General features: G+C 40.5%; 1 protein-coding gene across 1 annotated transcript in view; it reads right to left on the bottom strand.

Annotated features, from left to right (window-relative positions):
- Window positions 1-25,591, bottom strand: part of CHST9 (carbohydrate sulfotransferase 9) — a 206,753-nt gene that overhangs the window by 95,478 nt on the left and 85,684 nt on the right. The window contains exon 3 of the mRNA XM_065890172.1: window positions 1,429-1,474. Coding sequence (XP_065746244.1) covers window positions 1,429-1,474 — 46 coding nt within the window. The remainder of the gene's footprint in view (window positions 1-1,428; window positions 1,475-25,591) is intronic.

Here is a 25,591-nt window from a genome sequence, read left to right as displayed (position 1 = left end):
ATCCTTTTCTCTACTTGTAGAAATTCTTTTTATTTTTTTAAGAATGAGCTCCAATGTTATACCTGCTATGAATAGTTCCCCAACTTTTTAGTCAGATTTAATGGTACACTTTCTGTGTTCCCAAAGCACTTTGCTTACAAGGATGAATAACACATCACTTATCACATGAGAAAACTGTCTTCATCTCTGTTTCAACTTATGGGCTGCTGGCACAATGTAGACAAGAAGACAGTTTTATTTATCTCTACACACCTTGAAGCAATAAGCACAGCCCTTGGCTAAGTGTTTGTTGAATGAATGAATGGTGATTTAGTTACTGCTCTGATTTTTCAACATGCCCCAAGGAGGGCATGATCTGATTTGGGGGTTATTTTTTTCTCACCTTAAATCTTCGCTATCAACCTGGGAAGTTTTCTAGCCTGCTTTGTGAAAATATTGAGTTTTAAATTTTAAAAAATTACCTGCAGTATAAAAATCACAAAAAAGGAAAGGAAATGATACATCATTTTTCTTGTAAAAATAAACACACGGCTGCCATCCAGGGATCAATGTTACAGATAAGCATCCAAAAAATTAAAATTTGTAAATTAAAAAAATAAGATAATAAGAATTGATCCTCTTCTATTAACAAATGCTTATGTTCACATACAATACAATAGTACTTTTCATTAGATTGGAATAATGAGTTTGGGGAGATGGGAGGAACAGGGGGATGCTAGCCTGAATTACGGAAGTCAGAATTATTGAAAGCAATACAGTTTTATTACTTTCAATACTATGATCTGCCAATAAAGCCTGGCTAATGACATGGATCCTTATTTTATAGCCAAATCTTTTTGCCTAAAGACCACCGTATATGCTAAAGCCATGAAAACAAGTATTCTTTTAAAGTAAGTTACAGGTGTTCCCTCTATTTCTCTTAACAAATCCATTCCTTGCAGAGAATTCAAAGGTAAATTTCATCTTGGTTTTGGTCAAATTGTCAAAAATTGCGTAACAGTAATATCTGAACTAATAAGGTTTTACTGAATTCTTAGAGGAAGACATTTCTGGAAAATAATGAATAGAGTCCAATGTCCCAGGGAAGTGCTAAATACTTTTAAAATAAAAATTGGTAAAATGTGAAGTTTTTCAAATAAGATGAACGTTAATTATTCATTAAGCTAGATATAAGTGAAATCCATCTTCAAAGTCTTTGTCTTCCTGTGTAAATTTCTTAAGGGCAAGGGTCATGGTTTGCTGGCTTCTCTCCCCCACCCTCCAAGCCTTTATACACCCCAACAACGTCACCTAGGCTGTGCTTTCTGATGATGGTTATCTTCATAAGAACAGGTGTATAAAAGCAACATTACGGGGGTTTCAGATATTGTGGGTTTTTGCTCTGCTTATCTAAAACTACCTGAGACCCAAACATCACGGAGAGTTTACTCTCTGATTCTGGCTATAGGCTGCAAGGAATTTACAGGCCCCCATCCTGGAAAAGAAGAGAGAGGAAATTCATATATTACCATCACACTCAAAGACATTTAAGAAACAATCTACATTGATATACCTCAAAGTCTCTGATATTTATTGCTAGCCAAGAAAATCATGGGAAGGGAGAGGATCGTGAAACAGAATATGTCATCCCTGTGTTTCTGGGCTACTCAAGTGGTGACAGGCTTCATGTCACTTATTAGGGAACCTGGCATTACCTTCAAATTTTGCCACAGAACAGACAGCTTTGTGCCTATCCCGTCTACATCAGAGAAACAGATCTGGGGACTACTGGGGTAGGCGGAGCTGGAAAACATCCATCACAAGGAAGAAAATTTCCTTGCATTCTTTGCATTCTACTCCATAACCTTTCAAGGTGTTGATACACAATTATAGTTTCTGCTTAAAACTTTTGAGTACTTAGGATAGATCTCTTTAGGTAAAATTGATACTTGGGCTAGATACGTCAGGTACATCTCCTGGTGTGGAACGTCCAGTGACCCACTGTTGGATAACTTGGTTTGTGAAGCTTGGAAGAGTAAATGAACTGAAATCTAGGATAAAAGGACAAAAGCTCTTTGAGGGAAGCGATCCCATGGATATTTAAATCATCCAGAACTACTGGTGGTTTACTTTATAGTGAAGAGCTCTAATTTTGGGGGTTTCCCTTGAGCCAACGATTTTCCATCCTGATAATCAAGAAAGACGACCTCTTTCTGCCAGATGAAATTACTAAATGTAACAGAATATTTCTTCTGGTTTAGTCATCTCTGGGGAGAGGTGAGTCTCAGCTCATTCTGAGAACAATTCTAGGGAACCACAAGACGGCTATTCAGACTTTTGCTTTCTAGATTACACTGGTCCAATTCTTCTTTCAAAAAAACATATTATAACTATATAATATATAATACATATTATATACAATACACTATACAATATATTTTATATATTGTATAATTTTAATATATATATTATATACTACATGTGAAACTATATATTAATATATATCTTATACATATGTATATGTAATGTTTTCCTCTTTGCGCATTGTCTTGTTTTTCAAAATATCCCTTTCAAAGTATGTTGATAAAAATTTGAACAATTACTTAAGAATGATGAGGCTTAAACAATGGTAGGATTACTTCTCTGTCCTGCTATTCTGCTCCATTAAAAAAACCCACTATCAGCGTGATTCATATATAATATTGTTTTCCTAGCCTTAATTGAAACAAAGATCCTATTGGCACTTGCCTTCTTAATGAATCTATCACCAAATTTCATTTGTGCTAGAATATACCAGTTTATACTTATGTCAATTAAATGCTATTCTAGTAATAACTTATAAGGCAAAAGAATCTGAAAAAGAATATATATAATATATATATAAACTGAATCACTTTGCTGTACACTTGAAACTAACACAACATTGTAAATCAGCGATATTTCAATAAAAAAACTATAAAAAATAAATCAAACTAAAAAAGGGTTTTTTAAAAAAAATGCTATTCTATCTTTAGAATGATTTAAAAAATATATCCAAGGGCATTTTGCGTCATATTGTCATGAGTTTCCTGGGATAAGGTATCAACAGCTCCACTTGATTTAGTAATTTCTGCATTTTGGATGAAGCACTTGTAAGTCATTTGTACAGCTCATCAATAAGTTATAGGTCCTACAGTACAACTGACCCTCACGGGTTAGAACTTGATATTTAATCCACTGCTTCAACTCATTGTGATGTAATTGCAACTTCATATTTACTGGTCACCCATGTAATGATAGCATGATTAAGGTCACACTTTTGTGGCTTGGTGATAACAATATTGTTTAGGCTAGGACCCAAAATCTTTCTCTATACAAAACTGATTTTATCTGGCACATCTCATTGTTTATGTAATCTGTCCTGTAACCATGGAAGGAAATTAAATCGATGTAGAAAAAAAACGGCTATTCAAAGAGTCAAATGCAGCTGCCTCCTTATCTCTTATGATATTCTGCTAACTTGCTTACAGATTGCATGAGAAATTGTTCTCATCAGGTATTGCCTCTAAGCTCTCAGGTTTATAATGATCAAGTCATTTCCTTTAAAAATGTGGATATGACAGGCTTTTTCCCCATCTCCACGAAGGCTCAACTATAAAGGCTGTGCAAGGACTTCTGCCAATTTCTCCTTTTTTTAATTTATTGTAGTAAAAAACACATTAGATGTATCCTCAACAAATTTTAAAATGTACAGGACAGTATGTGAACTGCAAGCACAATGTCGTACAGCAGATCTCTAGAATTTTTCATCCTGCATAACTGAAACTCTACCTACGGAACAGCAATTCTCCATGCTGCTCTCGCCATCCCCAGGAAACTACCATCTGTCAATTTCTCAAGGGTCTCAGGAAACCTGACACTGGGGCATAATAATAAGATTATACTCCCAGACAGGATACACTTTGATGGTCTAGTTTGGCTTTCCACTTGTCACAGACTGAAGTATGTGGTTAGTTGAATGCGTGTCCTACACTATATGGTAAACTTGTTGAAAACAAGTTAGATGAAAACAAGTTAGTTAGATGATCCAGTCTTACTTCTCTTTATAATTTCCCCAAATCTAGTTTAGTGTTGTATATAAATATGTAATGAATTAAACTGTAATATTTCTTTTCAAAGGTTAATATTAATTAATGTTAATTTTAAGGATCTGATAAAAAGACAGGAAAGCAAATGCCATTTATTTTTGAATTTATGAACTGTCTCCTAAAAAAAAGCCTCCTCTCTCACCTCCCAATAATAGTAATAGCATGCATAGCACTTTAGAGGGTTTGACTATATCTTTTAAATCATTGCTGTTCCTATTTTTTTTTTTTACTGTAATGACTCACTAGGATGTTAAGCTCAGTCCGTATAATCTATATAGGCTGACTTTCTTGCTACTTGATCATGTATTAAATAACGATAAATGTTCTCCCATGGTCAGCTGTGGAAATGGTTTTAAATGTCAGCATACGGGCTTGCTTCACACAGCGGAAATTAACTGGGTTTGGCCAGAGCCACTAGAGTTAATAAGAATTCAAACCTCACATCCAGTGAACCTGTTCTTATACTGCACTTACAAGACTGATTACAATATTAAAGGCTTAATTGAGTGGCATAGACAATCTAATGAAACAAGATCTTTCCCCATCATCATATTACTTTATTCTGAGTCATTTTTGTTTTTGGTGGGAAAGCACGTTTCACCTGTTGAAACTTGGTGTAAGCACCATGCTAAGTAATAGGTCTAGAACTTTGATGGGAAATCAATTTTTTAAAACATCTTTATTGTAGTATAATTGCTTTACAATGCTGTGTTAGTTGCTGCTGTATAACAAAGTGAATCACCTATATGTATACATATATCCCAATATCCCCTCCCTCTTGCATCTCCCTCCCACCCTCCCTATCCCATCCCTCTAGGTGGACACAAAGCACCCAGCTTATCTCCCTGTGCTATGTGGCTCCTTCCGACTATCTATCTATTTTACATTTGGTAGTGTATATATGTCCATGGCACTCTCTCACTTCGTCCCAGCTTACCCTCTCCCCTCCCCATGTCCTCAACTCCATTCTCTGTGTCTGCATCTTTATCCCTGTCCTGCCCCTAGGTTCTTCAGAACGATTTTTTTTTATTCCATATATATGTGTTAGCATATGGTATTTGTTTTTCTCTTTCTGATTTACTTCACTCTGTATGACAGACTCTAGGTCCATCCACCTCACTACAAATAATTCAATTTCATTTCTTTTTATGGCTGAGTAATATTCCATTGTACATATGTGCCACATCTTCTTTATCCATTCATCTCTCAGTGGACACTTAGGTTGCTTCCATGTCCTGGCTATTGTAAATAGAGCTGCAATGAACATTGTGGTACATGACTCTTTTTGAATTATGGTATTCTCAGGGTATATGCCCAGTAGTGGGATTGCTGGGTTGTATGGTAGTTCTATTTTTAGTTTTTTAAGGACTCTCCATACTGTTCTGCATAGTGGCTGTATCAATTTTCATTCCCACCAAGATTGCAAGAGGGTTCCCTTTACTCCACACTCTCTCCAGCATTTACTGTTTGTAGATTTTTTGATGATGGCCATTCTGACTGGTGTGAGATGATATCTCATTGTAGTTTTGATTTGCATTTCTCTAATAATTAGTGATGTTGAGCATCCTTTCATGTGTTAGTTGGCAATCTGTATATCTTCTTTGGAGAAATGTCTATTTAGATCTTCTGCCCATTTTTGGATTGGGTTGTTTGTGTTTTTGATATTGAGCTGCATGAGCTGCTTGTATAGTTTGGAGATTAATCCTTTGTCACTTGCTTCGTTTGCGAATATTTTCTCCCATTCTGAGGGCTGTCTTTTCGTCTTGTTTATGGTTTCCTTTGCTGTGCAAAAGCTTTGAAGTTTCATTAGATCCCATTTGTTTATTTTTGTTTTTATTTCCATTTGTCTAGGAGGTGGGTCAAAAAGGATCTTGCTGTGATTTATGTCATAGTGTGTTCCCCCTATGTTTTCCTCTAAGAGTGTGATGGTGTCTGGCCTTACATTTAAGTCTTTAACCCATTTTGAGTTTATTTTTGTGTATGGTGTTAGGGGGTGTTCTAATTTCATTCTTTTACATGTCACTGTCGAATATTCCCAGCACCACTTATTGAAGAGGCTGTCTTTTCTCCACTGTACATTCTTGCCTCCTTTATCAAAGATAAGGTGCCAATATGTGCATGGGTTTATCTCTGGGCTTTCTATCCTGTTCCATTGATCTATATTTCTGTTTTTGTGCCAGTACCATACTGTCTTTATTACTGTAGCTTTGTAGTGTAGTCTGAAGTCCGGGAGCCTGATTCCTCCAGCTCTGTTTATCTTTCTTAAGATTGCTTTAGCTATTTGGGGTCTTTTGTGTTTCCATACAAATTGTGAAATTTTTTGTTCTAGTTATAGAAAAATGCATTGGTAGTTTGATAGGGATTACACTGAATCTGTAGATTGCTTTGGGCAGTATAGTCATTTTCACAATGTTGAAATGGTATATCTCTGCATCTGTTTGTATCATCTTTAATTTCTTTCATCAGTGTCTTATAGTTTCCTACATACAGGTCTTTTGTCTCCTTAGGTAGGCTTATTCCTAGGTATTTTATTCATTTTGTTGCACTGGTAAATGGGAGTGCTTCCTTAACTTCTCTTTCAGATTTTTCATCATTAGTGCATAGGAATGCAAGAGATTTCTGTGCATTAATTTTGTATCCTGCTACTCTACCAAATTCATTGATTAGCTCTAGTAGTTTTCTGGTAGCATCTTTAGGGTTCTCTATGTATAGTATCACGTCATCTGCAAACAGTGACAGCTTTACTTCTTCTGTTCCGATTTGGATTCCTTTTACTTATTTCCCGTCTCTGATTGCTGTGGCTAAAACTTCCAACACTACGTTGAATAATAGTGGTGAGAGTGGGCAACATTGTATTGTTCCTGATCTTAGTGGAAATGGCTTCAGTTTTTCACCATCGAGAAAGATGTTGGCTGTGGGTTTGTCATTTATGGCCTTTATTATATTGAGGTAAGATCCCTGTATGCCTATTTTCTGGAGGGTTTTTATCATAAATGGGTGTTGTATTTTGTCAAAAGCTTTTTCTGCATCTATTGAGATGATCATGTTTTTTTTCCTTCAATTTGTTAACATGGTGTATCACATTGAATGATTTGCATATATGGAAGAATCCTTGCATTCCTGGGATAAACCCCACTTGATCATGGTGTATGATCCTTTTAATATGCTGTTGAATTCTGTTTGCTAGTATTTTGTTGAGGATTTTTGCATCTATGTTCATCAATGATATTGGCCTGTAGTTTTCTTTCTTTGTGATTTCTTTGTCTGGTTTTGGTATCAGGGTGATGGTGGCCTTGTAGAATGAGTTCGGGAGTGTTCCTCCCTCTGCTATATTTTGGAAGAGTTTGAGAAGGATAGGTGTTAACTCTTCTCTACATGTTTGATAGAATTCTCCTGTGAAGCCATCTGGTCCTGGGCTTTTCTTTGTTGGAAGATTTTTAATCACAGTTTCAATTTCAGTGCTTGTGATTAGTCTGTTTATATTTTCTATTTCTTCCTGGTTCAGTCTTGGAAGGTTGTGCTTTTCTAAGAATTTGTCCATTTCTTCCAGGTTGTCCATTTTATTGGCATATAGTTGCTTGTAGTAATCTCTCATGATCCTTTGTATTTCTGCAGTGTCAATTGTTACTTCTCCTTTTTCATTTCTAATTCTACTGATCTGAGTCTTCTCTCTTTTTTTCTTGATGAGTCTGGCTAATGGTTAATTAATTTTGTTTATCTTCTCAAAGAACCAGCTTTTAATTTTATTGATCTTGCAATCATCTCCTTCATTTCTTTTTCATTTATTTCTGATATGATCTTTATGATTTCTTTCTTTCTGCTAAGTTTGGAAGTTTTTTTGTTCTTCTTTCTCTAATTGCTTTAGGTGTAAGGTTAGATTGTTTATTTGAGATGTGTCTTGTTTCTTAAGGTAGGATTGTATTGCTATAAATTTCCCACTTAGAACTACTTTTGCTGCATCCCATAGGTTTTGGGTCATTGTGTTTTTTTTTTTTTTCCATTGTGTTTTAATTGTCATTTGTTTCTTGGTATTTTTTGATTTCCTCTTTGATTTCTTCAGTGATGTCTTGGTTATTTAGTAGTGTATTGTTTAGCTTCTATGTGTTTGTATTTTTTACAGATTTTTCCCTGTAATTGATATCTAGTCTCATAGCATTGTGGTCAGAAACGATACTTGATATGATTTCAATTTTCTTAAGTTTACCAAGGCTTGATTTGTGATCCAAGATGTTATCTATCCTGGAGAATGTTCCATGAGCACCTGAGAAGAAAGTGTATTCTGTTGTTTTTGGATGGAATATCCTATAAATATCAATTAAGTCCATCTTGTTTAATGTATCATTTAAAGCTTGTGTTTCCTTATATATTTTCATTTTGCATGATCTGTCCATTGGTGAAGGTGGGGTGTGAAATTCCCCTACTGTGATTGTGTTACTGTCAATTTCCCCTGTTAGGACTGTTTGTATTTGCCTTATGTATTGAGGTGTTGCTATGTTGGGTGCATAAATATTTACAATTGTTATATCTTATTCTTGGATTGATCCCTTGATCATTATGTAGTGTCCTTCTTTGTCTCTTGTAATAGTCTTTGTTTTAAAGTCTATTTTGTCTGATATGAGAATTGCTACTCCAGCTTTCTTTTGGTTTCCATTTGCATGGAATATCTTTTTCCATCCCCTCACCTTCAGTCTGTATGTGTCCCTAGGTCTGAAGTGAGTCTCTTGTAGACAGCATATATATGGTTCTTGCTTTTGTATCCATTCAGCCAGTCTATGTCTTTTGGTTGGAGCATTTAATCCATTTACCTTTAAAGTAATTATCGATATGTATGTTCCTATTACCATTTTTTAACTTGTTTTCAGTTTGTTATTTCAGGTCTTTTCCTTCTCCTGTGTTTCCTGCCTAGAGAAGTTCCTTTAGCATTGGTTGTCATGCTGGTTTGGTGATGCTGAATTCTCTTAGCTTTTGCTTGTCTGTAAAGGTTTTAATTTCTCCATCAAATCTGAATGAGATCCTTGCTGGGTAGAGTAATCTTGGTTGCAGGTTTTTCTCCTTCATCACTTTAAATATGTCCTGCCACTCCCTTCTGGTTTGCAGAGTTTCTGCTGATAGATCAGCTGTTAATCTTATAGGGATTCCCGTGTATTTTTTTTGTTTTGTTTTTCCCTTACTGCTTTTAATATTTTATCTTTGTATTTAATTTTTGATAGTTTGATTAATATGTGTCTTGGCATGTTTCTCCTTGGATTTATCCTGTATGGGACTCTCTGGGCTTCCTGGACTTGATTGACTATTTTCTTTCCCATATTAGGGAAGGTTTCAACTATAATCTCTTCAAATATTTTCTCAGTCCCTTTCTTTTACTCTTTTTCTTCTTCAACCCCTATAATTCGAATGTTGGTGCATTTAATGTTGTCCCAGAGGTCTCTGAGACTGTTCTCAATTCTTTTCATTCTTTTTTCTTTATTCTGCTCTGCAGTAGTTATTTCCACTCTTTTATCTTCCAGGTCACTTATCTGTTCTTCTGCCTCAGTTATTCTGCTATTTATCCCTTCTAGAGAGTCTTTAGTTTCATTTATTGTGTTGTTCATCACTGTTTGTTTGCTCTTTAGTTCTTCTAGGTTCTTGTTAAACGTTTCTTTTATTTTCTTCATTCTATTTCCAAGATTTTGGATCATCTTTACTATCACTATTCTGAATTCTTTTTCAGGTAGACTGCCTATTTCCTCTTCATTTGTTAGGTCTGGTGGGTTTTTACCTTGCTCTGTCATCTGCTGTGTGTTTCTCTGTCCTATTTAAAAATTTTTTTTGTGTGGTACGCGGGCCTCTCACTGTTGTGTCCTCTCCCATTGCGGAGCACAGGCTCCGGACGCGCAGGCTCAGGGGCCATGGCTCACAGGCCTAGCTGCTCCGCGGCATGAGGGATCTTCCCGGACCGGGGCACGAACCCGTGTCCCCTGCATCGGCAGGCGGACTCAACCACTGCACCACCAGGGAAGCCCTCTGTCTTCTCATTTTGCTTAACTTACTGTGTTTGGGGTCTCCTTTTTGCAGCCTGCCAGTTCATACTTCCCGTTATTTTTGGTGTGTGTCCCCAGTGGGTAAGGTTGGTTCAGTGGGTTGTGTAGGTTTCCTTGTGGAGGGGACTAGTGCCTGTGTTCTGGTGTGTGAGTCTGGATCTTGTCTTTCTGGTGGGTAGGTCCACGTCTGGTGGTGTGTTTTGGGGTGTCTGTGACCTTATTATAATTTTTGGCAGCCTCTCTTCTAATGGGTGGGGGGCTGTGTTCCTGTCTTGCTAGTTATTTGGCTTAGGGTGTCCGGCACTGTAGTTTGCTGGTCGAATGGAGCTGGGTCTTGGCGTTGACGGAGATCTCTGGGAGATTTTTGCCATCTGATATTATGTGGAGCTGGGAGGTCTCTGGTGGACCAATGTCCTGAACTTGGCTCTCCCACCTCAGAGGCACAGCCCTGGTGCCTGGCTGGAGCACCAAGAACCTGTCATCCATATGGCTCAGAATAAAAGGGAGAGAAAGAGAAAGAAAGAAAGAAGATAAAATAAAATAAGATACAATAAAGTTATTAAAATCAAAAATAATTATTAAATTTTTTTCAAGTAATAAAAAAGAAAGAAACAAACAAAGAAGAGAGCAACCAAACCAAAAAACAAATCCACCAATGATAACAAGCACTAAAAGCTATACTAAAAAAAAAAAAAAAGCAAAAAATGATGGCCATGAAGAACCTAGGGAAGAGACAGGAATAAAGACGCAGACCTACTAGAAAATGGACTTGAGGATAGAGGGAGGGGGAAGGGTAAGCTGGGACAACGTGAGAGAGTGGCGGGGACATATATACACTATCAAACATAAAATAGATAGCTAGTGGGAAGCAGTCACATGGCACAGGGAGTTCAGCTCGGTGTTTTGTGACCAGCTAGCAGGGTGGGATAGGGAGGGTGGGAGGGAGGGAGACGCTGGAGGGAAGAGATATGGGGATATATGTATATGTGTAACTGATTCACTTTGTTATAAAGCAGAAACTAACACACCATTGTAAAGCAATTATACCCCAATAAAAATGTTTTTAAAAAGTGTAAAAAAAAACTGTACTAAAAACAACAACATCAAAAAAAACCAGACAGACAGAACCCTAGGACAAATGGTAAAAACAAAGCTATACAGATGAAATCACACACAGAAGCATACACATACACATTCACAAGAAGAGAAAAAGGAAAAATATATATATCGTTGCTCCCAAAGTCCACCACCTCAATTTGGGATGATCCGTTGTCTATTCATGTATTCCACACATGCAGGGTACATCAAGTTGATTGTGGAGATTTAATCCGACTGCTCCTGAGGCTGCTGGGAGAGATTTTCCTTTCTCTTCTTTGTTCGCACAGCTCCTGGGGTTCAGCTTTGGATTTGGCCCCGCCTCTGCGTGTAGGTCGCCTGAGGGCGTCTGTTCTTCGCTCAGACAGGACGGGGTTAAAGGAGCAGCTGCTTGGGGGGCTCTGGCTCACTCAGGCCGGGGGGAGGGACAGGTACGGATGCGGGGCAAGCGTGCGGCGGCAGAGGCCAGCGTGACGTTGCACCAGCCTGAGGCGTGCCATGCATTCTCGCGGGGAAGTTGTCCCTGGATCATGGGACCCTGGCAGGGTTTCAATTTCTCCGTCAAATGTGAATGAGATCCTTGCTGGGTAAAGTAATCTTGGTTGTAGGTTTTTCCCTTACATCCCTTTAAATATGTCCTGCCACTCCTTTCTGACTTGCAGAGTTTCTGCTGAAAGATCAGCTGTTAACCTTATGGGTATTCCCTTCTGTATTATTTGTTGTTTTTCCCTTACTGCTTTTAATATTTTTTCTTTGTATTTAATTTTTGATAGTTTGATTAATATGTGTCTTGGCGCGTTTCTCCTTGGATTTATCCTGTATGGGACTGTCTGTGCTTCCTGGACTTGATTATTTCCTTTCCCATATTAGGGAAGTTTTCAACTATAATTGAAATTAGTTTTTAATTGAATTATAGTTTTCAACTATAATTTTACCTTGCTCCTTCGTCTGCTGTGTGTTTCTCTGTCTTCTCATTTTGCTTAACTTACTGTGTTTGGGGTCTCCTTTTTGCAAGCTGCAGGTTCGTAGTTCCCGTTGTTTTTGGTGTCTGCCCCCAGTGGGTAAGGTTGGTTCAGTGGGTCGTATAGGCTTCCTGGTGGAGGGGACTGGTGCCTGTGTTCTGGTGGATGAGGCTGGATCTTGTCTTTCTGGTGGACAGGACAGCGTCTGGTGGTGTGTTTTGAGGTGTCTGTGAACTATGATTTTAGGCAGCCTCTCTGCTAATGGGAGCGGTTGTGTTCCTGTCTTGCTAGTTGTTTGGCATAGGGTGTCCAGCACTGTAGCTTGCTGGTCATTGAGTGGAGCTGGGTCTTAGCGTTGAGATGGAGATCTCCAGGAGATTTTCACCGTTTGATATTACGTGGAGCCGGGAGGTCTCTGGTGGACCGATGTACTGAACTCGGCTCTCCCCCCTCAGAGGCTCAGGCCTGACACCCAGCTGGAGCACCAAGAGCCTGTCTGCCACACGGTGGCACGTCAAGACTTTCCATTGTGATTTCAATGGACAATCAGAACTTCCAGCTTCTGTGACGCAGCAGGATTCCAAGAACGCAAATGGAAAGTACACAGGGAGGAAGATGAACTGCAGCAAAGCCTTTGTCATACGATAGTGACCTCGCGGGCTCGCTGAGCATGAGGGCATGTGTGTCGCTCGCCCGCAGCTGGCAGTCAAGGGATCTCTGTGGGAAAGTGGAGAGGAGCTCACGGAGCCGCTCTGCCTCCACCTCACTGTATACTGCTCCACATACAGTACATGCCGCCGGAAATCAAGTTTTTAAAAAAGGCATTTCACTGATCCTTCTTCCGAGGGTTCGAGAGCTCTGTGCAGCATGAGTGGCACGGCCAAGCAGAGCTCACACTCAAGTGACGAAACGCAAATATGCCCATAATGTACTTTTCTGAAAGTAATTCTCCTGGCGGCACGGTAAATGTATTCAGTTGGTTATCATCATCCTTGCCTAACAGAGAATGAAAGACAGGAAAAGGTTGGGCAGTTTCCTAAGGCCCTGCGGCAAATTGTGGTTAAAATTGAAACAGGGTTACGTTTCATGAATGAATGTTTTGTTTTCTCCAGCTATACCTGTCATAAACGTGATTATCAATACCCTCTTAGTTTAACATAAAGATATTTTGATACAAAAAAGTTTTTCACCGTGAAGTTTAGGTCCTTTGTTGTATAACATTTGGTTGCTGGGTTTAAGTTTATCCCGATATTTTATTTTGTAATATTGGTTTGGTCTCACCTTACCTTCTTTCCTGTTTCCCTTTAACATCACCTGGATATACAGTTATTAAATCAATAGTAACCACAGTAACAGCTAACATGTACCGAATCCTTATTAAATATCAGACATGATTCTGAGCACTTTATGTGAACCTCATCTAATCTAATACCAGAAGAATCCCGTGGGAATATGACCTGAATTTCTGCTTATGGAATATAACTACATGTTTCACTTTTTTACATAAACCACACCCATCATCATCATCTATATTTCCTAGTTTCTATTCCATTAAAGTGGATTGAGAACTTAAAGACACAAAGCGGGAAGCCTTTTAGATTTGAGTTTTTTCCTAATATTTTATCATTTTATTTTCACACCTGATTCTGTAGCTTTTTACTTTTAGTAACTCAACTTTGAGTCTTTCCAAAACATTTTTATAGAAATTCTTTTATGCATTCATATGTCATTGGTTTTATATAATTTATAACTGAATAATTATATTAACAAGTACAATGGGAACAAACACAACTAATTTTTGGTCCATATTCATCCCCACAGGTGGGGTCAGAAGTTATAGGAGGGCTCAAGAGACAGCAGGTGAGGCCCTGGGGGTGAGCTGGCTGGGAGCATCAGTCAGCAGGTTATATCTAGGGAAGGGAGAGAGTTGCTTAGTCAGGGAAATCACTTAAGAGAAGGCTAGTTAAAAGAACTTTTGTTGTATTTGATACTTTAACTGCATAGGCACTACTTTGATAAAATTACTGTAAAAGATAATTTTAAAAAAATGGAATCAGAAGAAGAAGGAGAGTGAGTTTAGGTAGCTTGCCCAGGATCACAAAACTAGAGATTGAACTGGATTTGGCTCCAGAATTCAGCATCCAAGTCTAGCATTTCAGTGCTCTTTCCCTCCATCCCATGAGCCTCAGCACAGAGAGAACTCTGGAGGGTTGGGTGGGCTGCTGCCACCAAGGAAGGGGGCTTGAGACAGCTCAGCAGTGGTCAGCAAGAGAACACAGTAACAGAAGAGAGAAGGAGCCAGAAAGTAATGAAATAGTCTTGGAAGTTTGCAAAAGAAGAACCCTGTTATTGTGTTAACCTTAAGTTAACCCAAGTATTTCTTGACCTTGGGCCTCACTGGTTCAAAGCAAAAGGGTTTTCAGCAAATAAATTTGGCCAACGAACACTGCCAACTATTTTCAGAACCAGTTTTTGCAACTCTGAAATTGAAGAAACCCTGAAAGGGCATCCCTCCCTTCCAGCAAACAAAAAACAACACAGAAGAACCTCTGACCCAAGGGTCCCATGGGAAGCCAGGTGTGGGAGCAAGCTTAGTGGAAATCTGTGATGACAAATAGCATTTAAAATGAAGTCATTTGAATCTCACCCCCACTTCCTTCTAATCCTTGGGTTTTACAGCTTCTATTTCCATCAAGTCTTTCTTTGAGTAAGACTATTGAAGCACCAGTTTTGAAGAACCACCTAGCCTCTGTTAAAAAAGAAACAACAGGTCCAAAATGGAGTCACTTGTGCTAAGCCCATGTCACCAAACAGAAACTTAATACCTAACCTAACTGCAGTTTGAATCTCCCCCAGGAATGTAGTCTTAACTGGTCAGTTTGGAGTTTTTTGGTAGCACCGATGAGGTAATCTGCCACAGAGACCCTTTTTATCCAACAAAGGAAGATGCTGTAATCTGATTTTCCTTATCCCTTCCTCTTTCTGCCTATAAAAGCCTTCCATCTTGTATAGCCTCCTCAGGGCTCCTCTCAACTTGCTAGATGGGATGCTGACCGATTCATGAAGCATTTGTTAAGGCCAATTAGATCTTCAAATTTACTTGGATGAATTTTGTTTTTTAACACCTCCTAGAAGCAATGATTTTATGGTAGCTGTTTTAAAATGCCTCGGAATGGATTATGCTTTTCCATTAAGTATTAATGATTTCAGTTTATGTTAAATGCTTCCTATGTTTTTGTCCTTGGCGTTTTCCAAATTGTTTCACGAAGAAAATTAGAAAGGCATTAAGATTTCTGTGACTTCATAATAAATTCATAAAAAGGTTAAGATCTCAAATGGCTATACCTTCAATAAAATTATGTTAAGTTGTACAAACGGCTTGGACATGGGACATCACTTTTATGCATTTTCAAAAGCAGCTATTTCGATTTCTAACTGATGTGGTTTAAAAAATAATTATTGCGATCATTGAGCTGTAAACGCGGTTGAGATTTAGAGCCTCCTTCATATAAAAAACAGTTCAATATCTTTGGGGAAGCAATATTATAAGCAGTGGAATAATTATTTAATTAACATGCATGCAAAGGTAAGGAGTGTATGGGTAAACTGCTTATTTCATTTTCTAAAGATTGCAAAATTAGTTAATTAACTAAAGGAAGTACACATGAAAAAGAGAAACAGGGCGAGATCCAACATCACTGTGTATACTGAACATGCCCTTTCATGGAATCCTGCTTAACCGATGCAGCTTCTGTGCTCTGCCCTTGGCCAAGTGCACGCTGCCCACTCAGGGGGACCCAGCACTCTACAGCATGCTTCATGTAAAACAGAGTACAGATTGAACCATATGCAGCTGGGCACTGAGAGACAGGACGAGCCAGGTGGGAGCCTGTAAAGTGAGAACAGCCCTGAAAAGGGACAGGTCCAATTCTGCAGCTATCTCAGGGGAAACCAATGAACTCAGCTTCCTTGAACCCTAATTCCCTCACCTACAAAATGTCTTAATGTCCATTTTGCCTTTGAGATTCTAGGAAACGGGGCAGTCACCAAGTTTTCCCAATTTATGTTGTATCTCATCACCCCCACTCCCATATGTGCTGTCATATACGTCACCTCCTCTGATCCTCACTGCTATTACTTGCTGGCATGTTATCCTGCCTCACTCTCGCCCTACCATCTCCGCAGAAATTTCACCCTCTCTCCTGTCTCTCACTTTCACCTATACTTGATTCAGTCCCAAGTATATACAGACGTTTAGCTCTGACCTCTCCTGAACTTCAGTTCTGCTTCTCCAAATTCTAGCTTCCAGATGGGTGTCCTATTGTTGGATCAAATGCGACTAGACTTGAAAGAAACTCGTAATCCTTTTCCACAAACCACCCATCCCTCTGAACTTGCACATGTGTGTCTATTACACAGACTTCTCTGCCAGTCAGGCTTGCGACTTTGACATTCCCCTCATCTCCTCCTCACACCTGTTTCCAGTCACCTTCTGATCTTTTCTTTCTATGTCTCATACTCATTCTTCTTTTTTATATTAACCTCCCATCAATCCCTTCAAGATCCTGAGCACATCAAAGTCTAGACTACTGCAATGGTCTCCAAACTGACGTCCTGATTTCAATCTCCATCCTAATGTTAATATACCAAATTAATTATTAAAAAAACCACTTTGCCTGTGCTAATCTCCTCCTCAAGATCTCTATTTGCTTCTCACTGTTACCAGATCCTATCTAACTCTGCATTCAGTGCTCATTAAAATATGATCACTGCTTACCTGAGCAACTCAGAACTTGCCTATACAAGGCCAAGTCCATTTCTATTCCCAAGCCTGAAATAGCCAACTCTCTTCCTTCTGTTTGACAAAGTCCATTCCTTCTTCAAGATCTAACCTTGATGACCTCATCTCTCCATGTTCTGGGTGGTCGTCTTCTGAACTTTAGTAGTTATCGCTCATTTGAGAGGCAGGCAAAGCCCAGGAATAAACAGCATGCCAGGCTATGCACTTATGTATAAAAACTCACTTGTTCCTTGACCTTATCTGGTAAGTACAATGCCTATTCCTACTTTACAGGTCAGAGTATGGCTCAGAGAGGTTACTTAACTTGTCTAGGTCACAAAGTTGCCAAGTGCTGGATCCAAACCCGGGCGATCCAGCCATAGAGTGCAGGCTCCTAGCCCTCACACCACCATCTACAGAAGCATCTTTTGTTATAGAATCATTCTGTCAGGACTCCCCTGGTGGTCCAGTGGTTAAGAATCTGCCTTCCAATGCAGGGGACGTGGGTTCGATCCCTGGTGGGGGAACCAAGATCCCACATGCCGTGGGGCAACTAAGCCCGTGTGCCACAACTACTGAGCCCCACGCCACAACTAGAGAGAGCCTGCATGCCACAAAGAAGAGCCCATGCACCGCAATGAGAGATCCTGCATGCTGCAAGGAAGATCCTGTGTGCCGCAACTAAGGCCCGATGCAGCCAAATAAATAAATAAATATTAAAAAGAAATCATTGTGTCAAGTGTCTGTCCCACATGCAAGCTCGTTAAGGGAAAGCACTTTGTCTCTGTTCTCTCTGAACCTCTGACTAGCGAACAGAGATGCTAAGAGACGCAGGAAGCTCGCTAAAACACATGGAGACACACACCTTCCTTCTTGAGCTTTCCTACGTTATCTTAAAAGCATGGCTACATTTTGTGCCGATCAGAAAAGGGGTAATATTCATAATAAAAATACCTTGTACATTTCCACGTTTCAGAATATGGGCCAGACAATGAAGAAAAGTCTTCTAATGTTGTTGGGAGCCAAGAAGTTTTCGCCATTAGAAGATGGCCGACATCCTGCTTCTCTTCCTGCTTAATGAGATAAAAGCCTGCGCCTAAAACGAAAGCCCGCGCATGCAGCACCAATGATAATTTGCCAAATACTTCCCTTATTCTGGATCCCGCCCCCCTTTCTCTGTACTGTATAAATACAGCTACTGCAGCAATAAAAGTTTGAGGCTTGATCAGGATTTTGTCTTGCCTCCATTCTTTCGCGTCTCCTGCCCCTTCTTCTCTTTTCAACCCCTACAGGTTCCTCCTCGGACTCACAAGGATTTGTCCTGCTGGTCGGGACTCCCGGGGACGCCCGGGGCCGAGCACAATTGGCGCCCAACGTGGGGCCCGAGGAACGGATCCTAACGGAGGTAGCACGCTTACGAACGCCTGGCCAGGCACCCACTGAGCCGCCGCGAGAGTGAACTCGAAAGTGCGGCTCGATTAGGTCCCCGGAGGACTAGCCGCCCTTCGGCAGTTGTGACCGGTAGAGAGTAAGGTAAGTGGAGCTTAAAAATGGGACAGGAATTGAGTTCCCACGAACTCTTTCTTCAGGGGATCGAGGATTCCCTCAAGATGCGAAAGATTAAGGCTAGAAAAAAAGATTTGCGTGATTTTTTTTATATTTTTGTCTGATGTTTGCCCATGGTTCCCACAAGAAGGGACGATAGATAAAAAATGTTGGAATCGTGTAGGAGATTGTTTAAATGATTATTATAAGACTTTTGGGCCTTCTAAAGTACCTGTGACTGCATTTTCATATTGGAATTTAATTAGAGAGATTCTTATGGGTCATTCTTTTGACCCCGATGTCCAAAAGGTTGTTGAGACCGGAGAAACAATTCTTAAAGCAGCCTCTCGCCCCCCTTCAGTTTGTCCATCCGTTACCATTGATATGGGTTCAAATGAAGATTTCCCAAAAATTCCAGAAACTGATCATCAATGTCCCACAGATAATAAAACTGTCCCAAGGATTTATCCTTCCCTTACTGCTATTAAGGGTGGTCCCAATGATGACCAGCTTTCCCCCCAAGACCAGGAAACTCTCGATGAGCAGGCTGCTCGTTATCATCGCAAGGATGACATGACCCCTGGGGATTTCCCCTTTTGAAGCCTCCGCCATCTTATAATACTTCTCACCAGATGCCTGCCTTTAGTGCCCCTGCTCCCATTGCCCCCCTAATTGATCCCCTTCGACAGGCTAAGACAGCCTTAACCCAGGAAATTTCCTCTTTGAGAGACGTTTTACAACAAAAACGGGAACGTTTAGATCTCCTAAAGGAGCTTAGAGCCCTTGAAGTGGAGCTTACTTCTTTAAATTTCTCAGGAAGTCCCAACAAACCCCCACTTCGACAAAAATCAGGACCCATTAAATTAGCTTTCCCTGTTACTCGCAGTCAGAGTCTACCCACCCAAGGTGGGATTCAAGCTGAGGATAGTGAGGAAGGAGAAGAAGAAGAGGGAGAAGAATCTCCTGAGCCTGATGAGAGACCAGATATTCATGATCCTTCTAGGGGTGGTCATTTTGAACATAAATATCGCCGCCTCAATTTAAAACATATAAAAGATCTAAAATCTGCTGTTAGCAATTATGGGCCCACAGCCCCTTATACATTGGCAATCTTGGAGGGATTAAGCGATCGCTGGCTGACCCCAAATGATTGGCTTGCCCTGGCTCGCGCCACCCTTTCTGGGGGAGATTATGTTTTGTGGCGCACTGAATTCGTGGAAAATTGTAGAGAAACTGCTCAACGAAACGCTGAAAGCAGAACTTCCCGGACATGGACCCGAGATAAATTACTTGGCCGTAGCCCCTATGATTCCAATGAGGCTCAGGCTGCTTTTCCCCCTGGTCTGTTGGCTCAAATACAAAATGCTGGCCTTAAGGCCTGGCGCCGCCTTCCGCCTAAGGGTTCGGCCACAACTTCTTTGGCGAAAATTCGCCAGGGACCAGAAGAGCCTTATTGTGAGTTTATTAGCCGCCTCACGGACGCCACCGAACGTCTGGTGGGCGACAGTGAAACTGATAACGCCTTTGTTAAACATTTAGCTTATGAAAATGCTAATCCGGCCTGCCAGGCTGCCCTTCGGGCTCATCGTGGTGGTAGCCTTGCTGATTATATTAAATTGTGTTCCGGAATTGGTCCCTCCCATTTTGTTGGTCTTGCAATAGGAGCCGCCCTAAAAGATTTTATTAAAGACACATCCGCCCTAGACAAACAACAAAAAACTTGCTATAATTGCAAACAACCTGGACACTTTGCCCGGGATTGTCCACTATATAGACAAGGACAGTCATCAAAGGCTAACCCACAACAACCCCAACATCAATCCCGAGCTCCTCCCACCACCGTTTGTCCTCGCTGTAAAAGAGGCAAACATTGATCTTCGGAATGTTATTCAAAAACGGACATAAATGGCCAACTACTCCCCAAAAAAAAAAACAGGGAAACTTTTCACGGGGCCAGCCCCTGGCCCCTTCCTTGGAACCGAACCAAGGGGCAATTCGGTTTGTTCCTCAAAAATCTGGACAAGTTCCCCTCACCCAGACGTTGGCTGCCCGAGCGTCTTATTAAACCTATAAATCTATGAAATAATGAAAATTATCCAGGGCCCTTTTCCCTGAGATTGTATTTCTTTTCCTTTTCAGAAAAAGATGGAGATCCTCTTGGCATTGAAAAGACGACAAAGACAACAAGGACTATCCGTTGTGACCCTGATCCTGTCATCTTTGCTGGTTGTCAGCCAGGCTGAACCCCCTCCACACTTGCCTCAGAATTTAACCTGAAGCAGAACCAAAAGATGATTCTGGCTGCCCCTCCACTGGAGCGGCATGAGACAGAGACATGCCTACCCCCCTCTTTGATGGGAGGGTATGGGTACCGAGTTGAGTGTGACAGCAAAGCATGCACAAGGGAAAACCTTTATACATAAGGTAATCTCTGTTATTCCCTGTGAGTATACCTGAATTATGAAAGAGGTTGGTATCTAAACATTGTTTTTGGCTTCAGTATCTAAGATTATTCTTGGCTCTGCCTCTCCTCCCCAAAAGATACCAAGAGCCAGCAATGGTGGACACACATACATTGTCCACGGGAGGATTCAGGTCACTACTCCCTCACTCGGTTAATGCCCACCTCCTTAAAAGAAATAAAAAGGGAGGAGATGTTGGGAGCCAAGAAGTTTTCGCCATTAGAAGATGGCCGACATCCTGCTTCTCTTCCTGCTTAATGAGATAAAAGCCCGCGCCTAAAACGAAAGCCCGCGCACGCAGCACCAATGATAATTTGCCAAATACTTCCCTTATTCTGGATCCCGCCCCCCTTTCTCTGTACTGTATAAATACAGCTACTGCAGCAATAAAAGTTTGAGGCTTGATCAGGATTTTGTCTTGCCTCCATTCTTTCGCGTTTCCTGCCCCTTCTTCTCTTTTCAACCCCTACAGGTTCCTCCTCGGACTCACAAGGATTTGTCCTGCTGGTCGGGACTCCCGGGGACGCCCGGGGCCGAGCACATAATGTCATATCTTCCCTCCCTCATTTTCTTTTTTCTTTTCTTCCTTTGTCACTCTCTCAACAAATAGTTGTTTTATGCACACTACATGCCAGAAAAACAAACCTCTGTGTGTGTTATTAGCATTTCCATCACAGATGCTGAAAGATGGAGGTGAGTAATATAAAGTAATATCAAAAGCAATAAAATGACTGCTAAAATTTATTGTGAACATACCATGAGCTAGACATCAGGGCCTTGAGAGGTATCTTCCCCCTTAATCCTCATAATAACTCTATAAGATAATACTATTATTATCTCCATTTTGCATATAAGGGGAATAAGTCAAGAGAGGTTAAGGTCATATGACTCCCAAGGGACAGAGGTGGGATTCCAGCCCTGGTCATTTGAGACTAGAGCTTATACTCTTTTTTTTTTTTTAATTAATTTATTTATTTTTGTCTGTGTTGGGTCTTTGTTGTTGCGCACAGGCTTTCTCTAGTTGCGGTGAGTGGGGGCTACTCTTCGTTGCGGTGCACGGGCTACTCATTGCAGTGGCTTCTCTTGTTATGGAGCATGGGCTCTAGGTGCATGGGCTTCACAGTAGTTGTGGCTTGCTGGCTCAGTAGTTGTGGTTCGTGGGCTCCAGAGTACAGGCTCAGTAGTTGCGGCGCACGGACTTAGTTGCTCTGCAGTATGTAGGATCTTCCCCGACCAGCGCTCGAACCCGTGTCCCCTGCATTGGCAGGCGGACTCTTAACCACTGAGCCACCAGGGAAGCCACAGAGCTTATGCTCTTAACCTTAACCCTGGACTTCTTCCAGGAGTAGATTTAGCCACACGGCACGCAGAGGGCATATGCAAAATTGGTTTCATTTCCTTTGAAAAGAGTCCCACGAATAGTATCAGAGTCCAATAGGGATGCTCCCAATGTCAGCACAGACTTCACCCAAAAGCAGGTGTGTGACTTTGAACAAGTTACTCTCTCAGGGCTTTATTTAATCCATTTGTAAAATAAAAACTTAGCACCAGATCATCTCCAGACTTCCTCCCAGACACAGATCTTCCATTATTCTAAAGAGGCAGCTGTGGGGCAGAGAGAGTTCTCCGGTTTGGGAGTCAGAAGAAGTAGGTTTGTTTTATTAACTGGCACCCTCATCGCAGCCCCTGTCACAGGGCCCTGCATCCATCACTTCTGGCTTGTCTCCTGTTGACCTCAGCTGCCTGGAAGATAATCGGCCAGCCCAGATGTTCTCTGAAAATCTGCCCTCTTAGCAGATTTTTAAGTGCACGGTACGTTATTGTTGATTATAGGTACAATGTTGTACTGCAGGACTGGAGAGCATCTTGCTTGACTGAAAGTTTATGCCCGTAGATTAGTAACTTCCTATTTCCCCCTCTCCTCAGACCCTGGTGACCACCATTTCACTCTTTGATTCTATGACTTGGACTATCTTAGGTACCTCATATAAGTGGATATTTATAATATTTGTCTTTCTGGGTCTAGCTTTTTTCACTTAGCATAATGTCCTCAAGCTTCATCCATGTTGTTGCAGAATATCCTTCTTTTCAAAGGCTGAATAGCATTCCATTGTATGTATATGCCACATTTTCTTTATCCATTCATCTGTCAATGGCTATTTAGGTCGTTTCCACATCTTGGCTATTGTGAATAATGCTGCCATGAACAATGGAGTGCAAATATCTTTTGAGATCCTGATTTCAATTCTTTTGGGTAAATACCCAGAAGAGGGATTGCTGGAGTACATGGTGGTTCAGTTTTTTGAGGAATCTCCATACTGCTTTTCCGTAGTGATTGCACCATTTTGCATTCTCACCAACACTGTGTATGTAACTACCTAAGAATTCAAGATCAAAGTCTCAATTTCTGGGGCTTCCCTGGTGGCGCAGTGGTTGAGAGTCTGCCTGCCGATGCAGGGGACACGGGTTCGTGCCCCGGTCCGGGAAGATCCCACATGCCGCGGAGCGGCTGGGCCCGTGAGCCATGGCCGCTGAGCCTGCGCGTCCGGAGCCTGTGCTCCGCAACGGGAGAGGCCACAACAGTGAGAAGCCCGTGTATCGCAAAAAAAAAAAGTCTCAATTTCTGAATTCTTTATTGCCCTGTTCTACGGCTGTAGGTTTTGCTCTTTGACTGTGAGACTTGCACGCAGGTCCAATATTCCCTCGTTGTAAGTTCTAGCTGAAGAGGAACTACGCCCATAAAATAACGCAGCTGATTTGGAAGGGTGTTCACATCATTCTTTCCCTTCTCTGCATTTTCGGGATTGTTTTGCTAAGAAGCATGATCCATGCCAAGATTTTTCTTTTCATCTGAAATACAGTCTGTTTGTGTTTTCACCCTGCAGGCTTTTCTGCAGTAATCTCATCTACTTTTTTGGCATTGATGACGACTATGTTTACACCACTGACTCCCAAATTTCTAAACTGTGTCTCTCACCTGAGCTCCAGACTGAAATACGAACGTGTTCAGAGCACATGGCTGTAGATCTTCCCAAAGCACTAAAACCGTGCCTACTTCAGTATGAAGTCCTCCTCTTCTAACCATGCACCTGCCCCAGAGCTCGCTCTCAGGGATTGGCACCCTCAGGGACCTTGGAATTCCTCTCAAATTCCCTCACGCACACTTGCCATTAATAACCAAGTGCTGTTTATTCTTTCTTCAAACTTTTCTCAAATCCACCCACTTCCTCCAGCCCCACTGTGTCTGCAATAGATGGTCAAGAAGTGTCTTAGCTGGGTAGGTAATAGTGATCTCGAACTTAAGATATCCAAAATAGGGATCTTTTATCCTCAGTTCCTCACTTTATCGTGACAGTCACTTTCTTGTGGTGGTCTGGAACCAAACACTCGATATCTCTGAGGTCTGCCTGTGTTACACTACTTATACAAGTTCTGAAGTCAAATGGTTAAATAAAAATCGAAATTAGTCACATCTTAGCCTTGGTGTTTACATTTCTATAGGCAAATATGAACTAAAAGTTTAATCATATCTGCCATCTTATATGCAAATCTTTTATTTTTCACCAACAAAGATATTCCTTTGACACTATCTCATGAGTGACAATGCTAAATCAGATAACTTACTAGCAGAAAAAGAGTATGATCCCTGAGTTAACGCTGCACTAGATCCTACTGTGATGATACTGGACACAACAGGGTGGTCTTTGGAGTGAAAAGATGAAAAATGCAAGCTGATCAGAGGCATCTGTTTGCTTTATCTATTTCTGCCAACAATCACTGCATGTTACTTAAAAGGAGGAGGTAACGAAATCCATCTTTCAGGCCTTTTGTTTGATCGATTTTTACAATCTCAATGACTTTGACTACTGCCAAGTTTAAATGCTTCCTGAAAAATTCAGTGAAATTCAGACATTGTGACTATAATTAGGATACTAAGAATAGGACAATATTGGTTCCTCAGTGTGAAACCAGGATCTAATCCAGATGTGTTAGGAAGTTGTTATTTAAAGACTTCTGCTATGGAGTTAAAAAGTATTCATTTGATTATCTCTCTTGATTTTCTTCCTCATGTGGAGGAGGAAAATGATTTTTTCTTGTTTTCTTGATAAACACAAGAAAGGTAAATTAAATTCTAGGAATGAATTTACATTTTACCTTAAAAAAAATTCTGTACATCTGCATCAGGTTAAATAAAGAAAGAAGATGCTAACTTTCTAATATATTCAACAATCAAAAACATCATCCTAAATGATATAGTCATAACACTTTATGTGTTGGGTATTTTAGGCCCAAAATGATTTTAGCTAAACAACTGTAATGATTTTTTAACGTTGTCATTTAATATCAAAAAAGAACCATAGTTACATATGAGTTAAGTATGAGTTACGTATTTTGAATATGAGGCAGGTTTTTTTTTTTGAGTTTATAATGATGATTCTATAAACACGGTGATTAAGGATATTTCGAATGCTATTGCTTGACTTTCCACAAATGCCCTTATAAGTGCTAGGAAGTCAATGCACAGCTGTCCCCCTAGCACACAATGAGCACTACTGTTTGTCGCTGCTGAGAAGGCCTGGGTACAGCACACGCTGGGAAGGCAAGCACACGCTTGTTCAAC

This window comes from Phocoena phocoena, chromosome 13 (genome assembly GCF_963924675.1).
Source record: "Phocoena phocoena chromosome 13, mPhoPho1.1, whole genome shotgun sequence".
Lineage (NCBI taxonomy): Eukaryota > Metazoa > Chordata > Mammalia > Artiodactyla > Phocoenidae > Phocoena > Phocoena phocoena.
The sequence above is the reverse complement of the archived record's forward strand: the minus strand, read 5'-3'. Positions and strand labels throughout refer to the sequence as shown.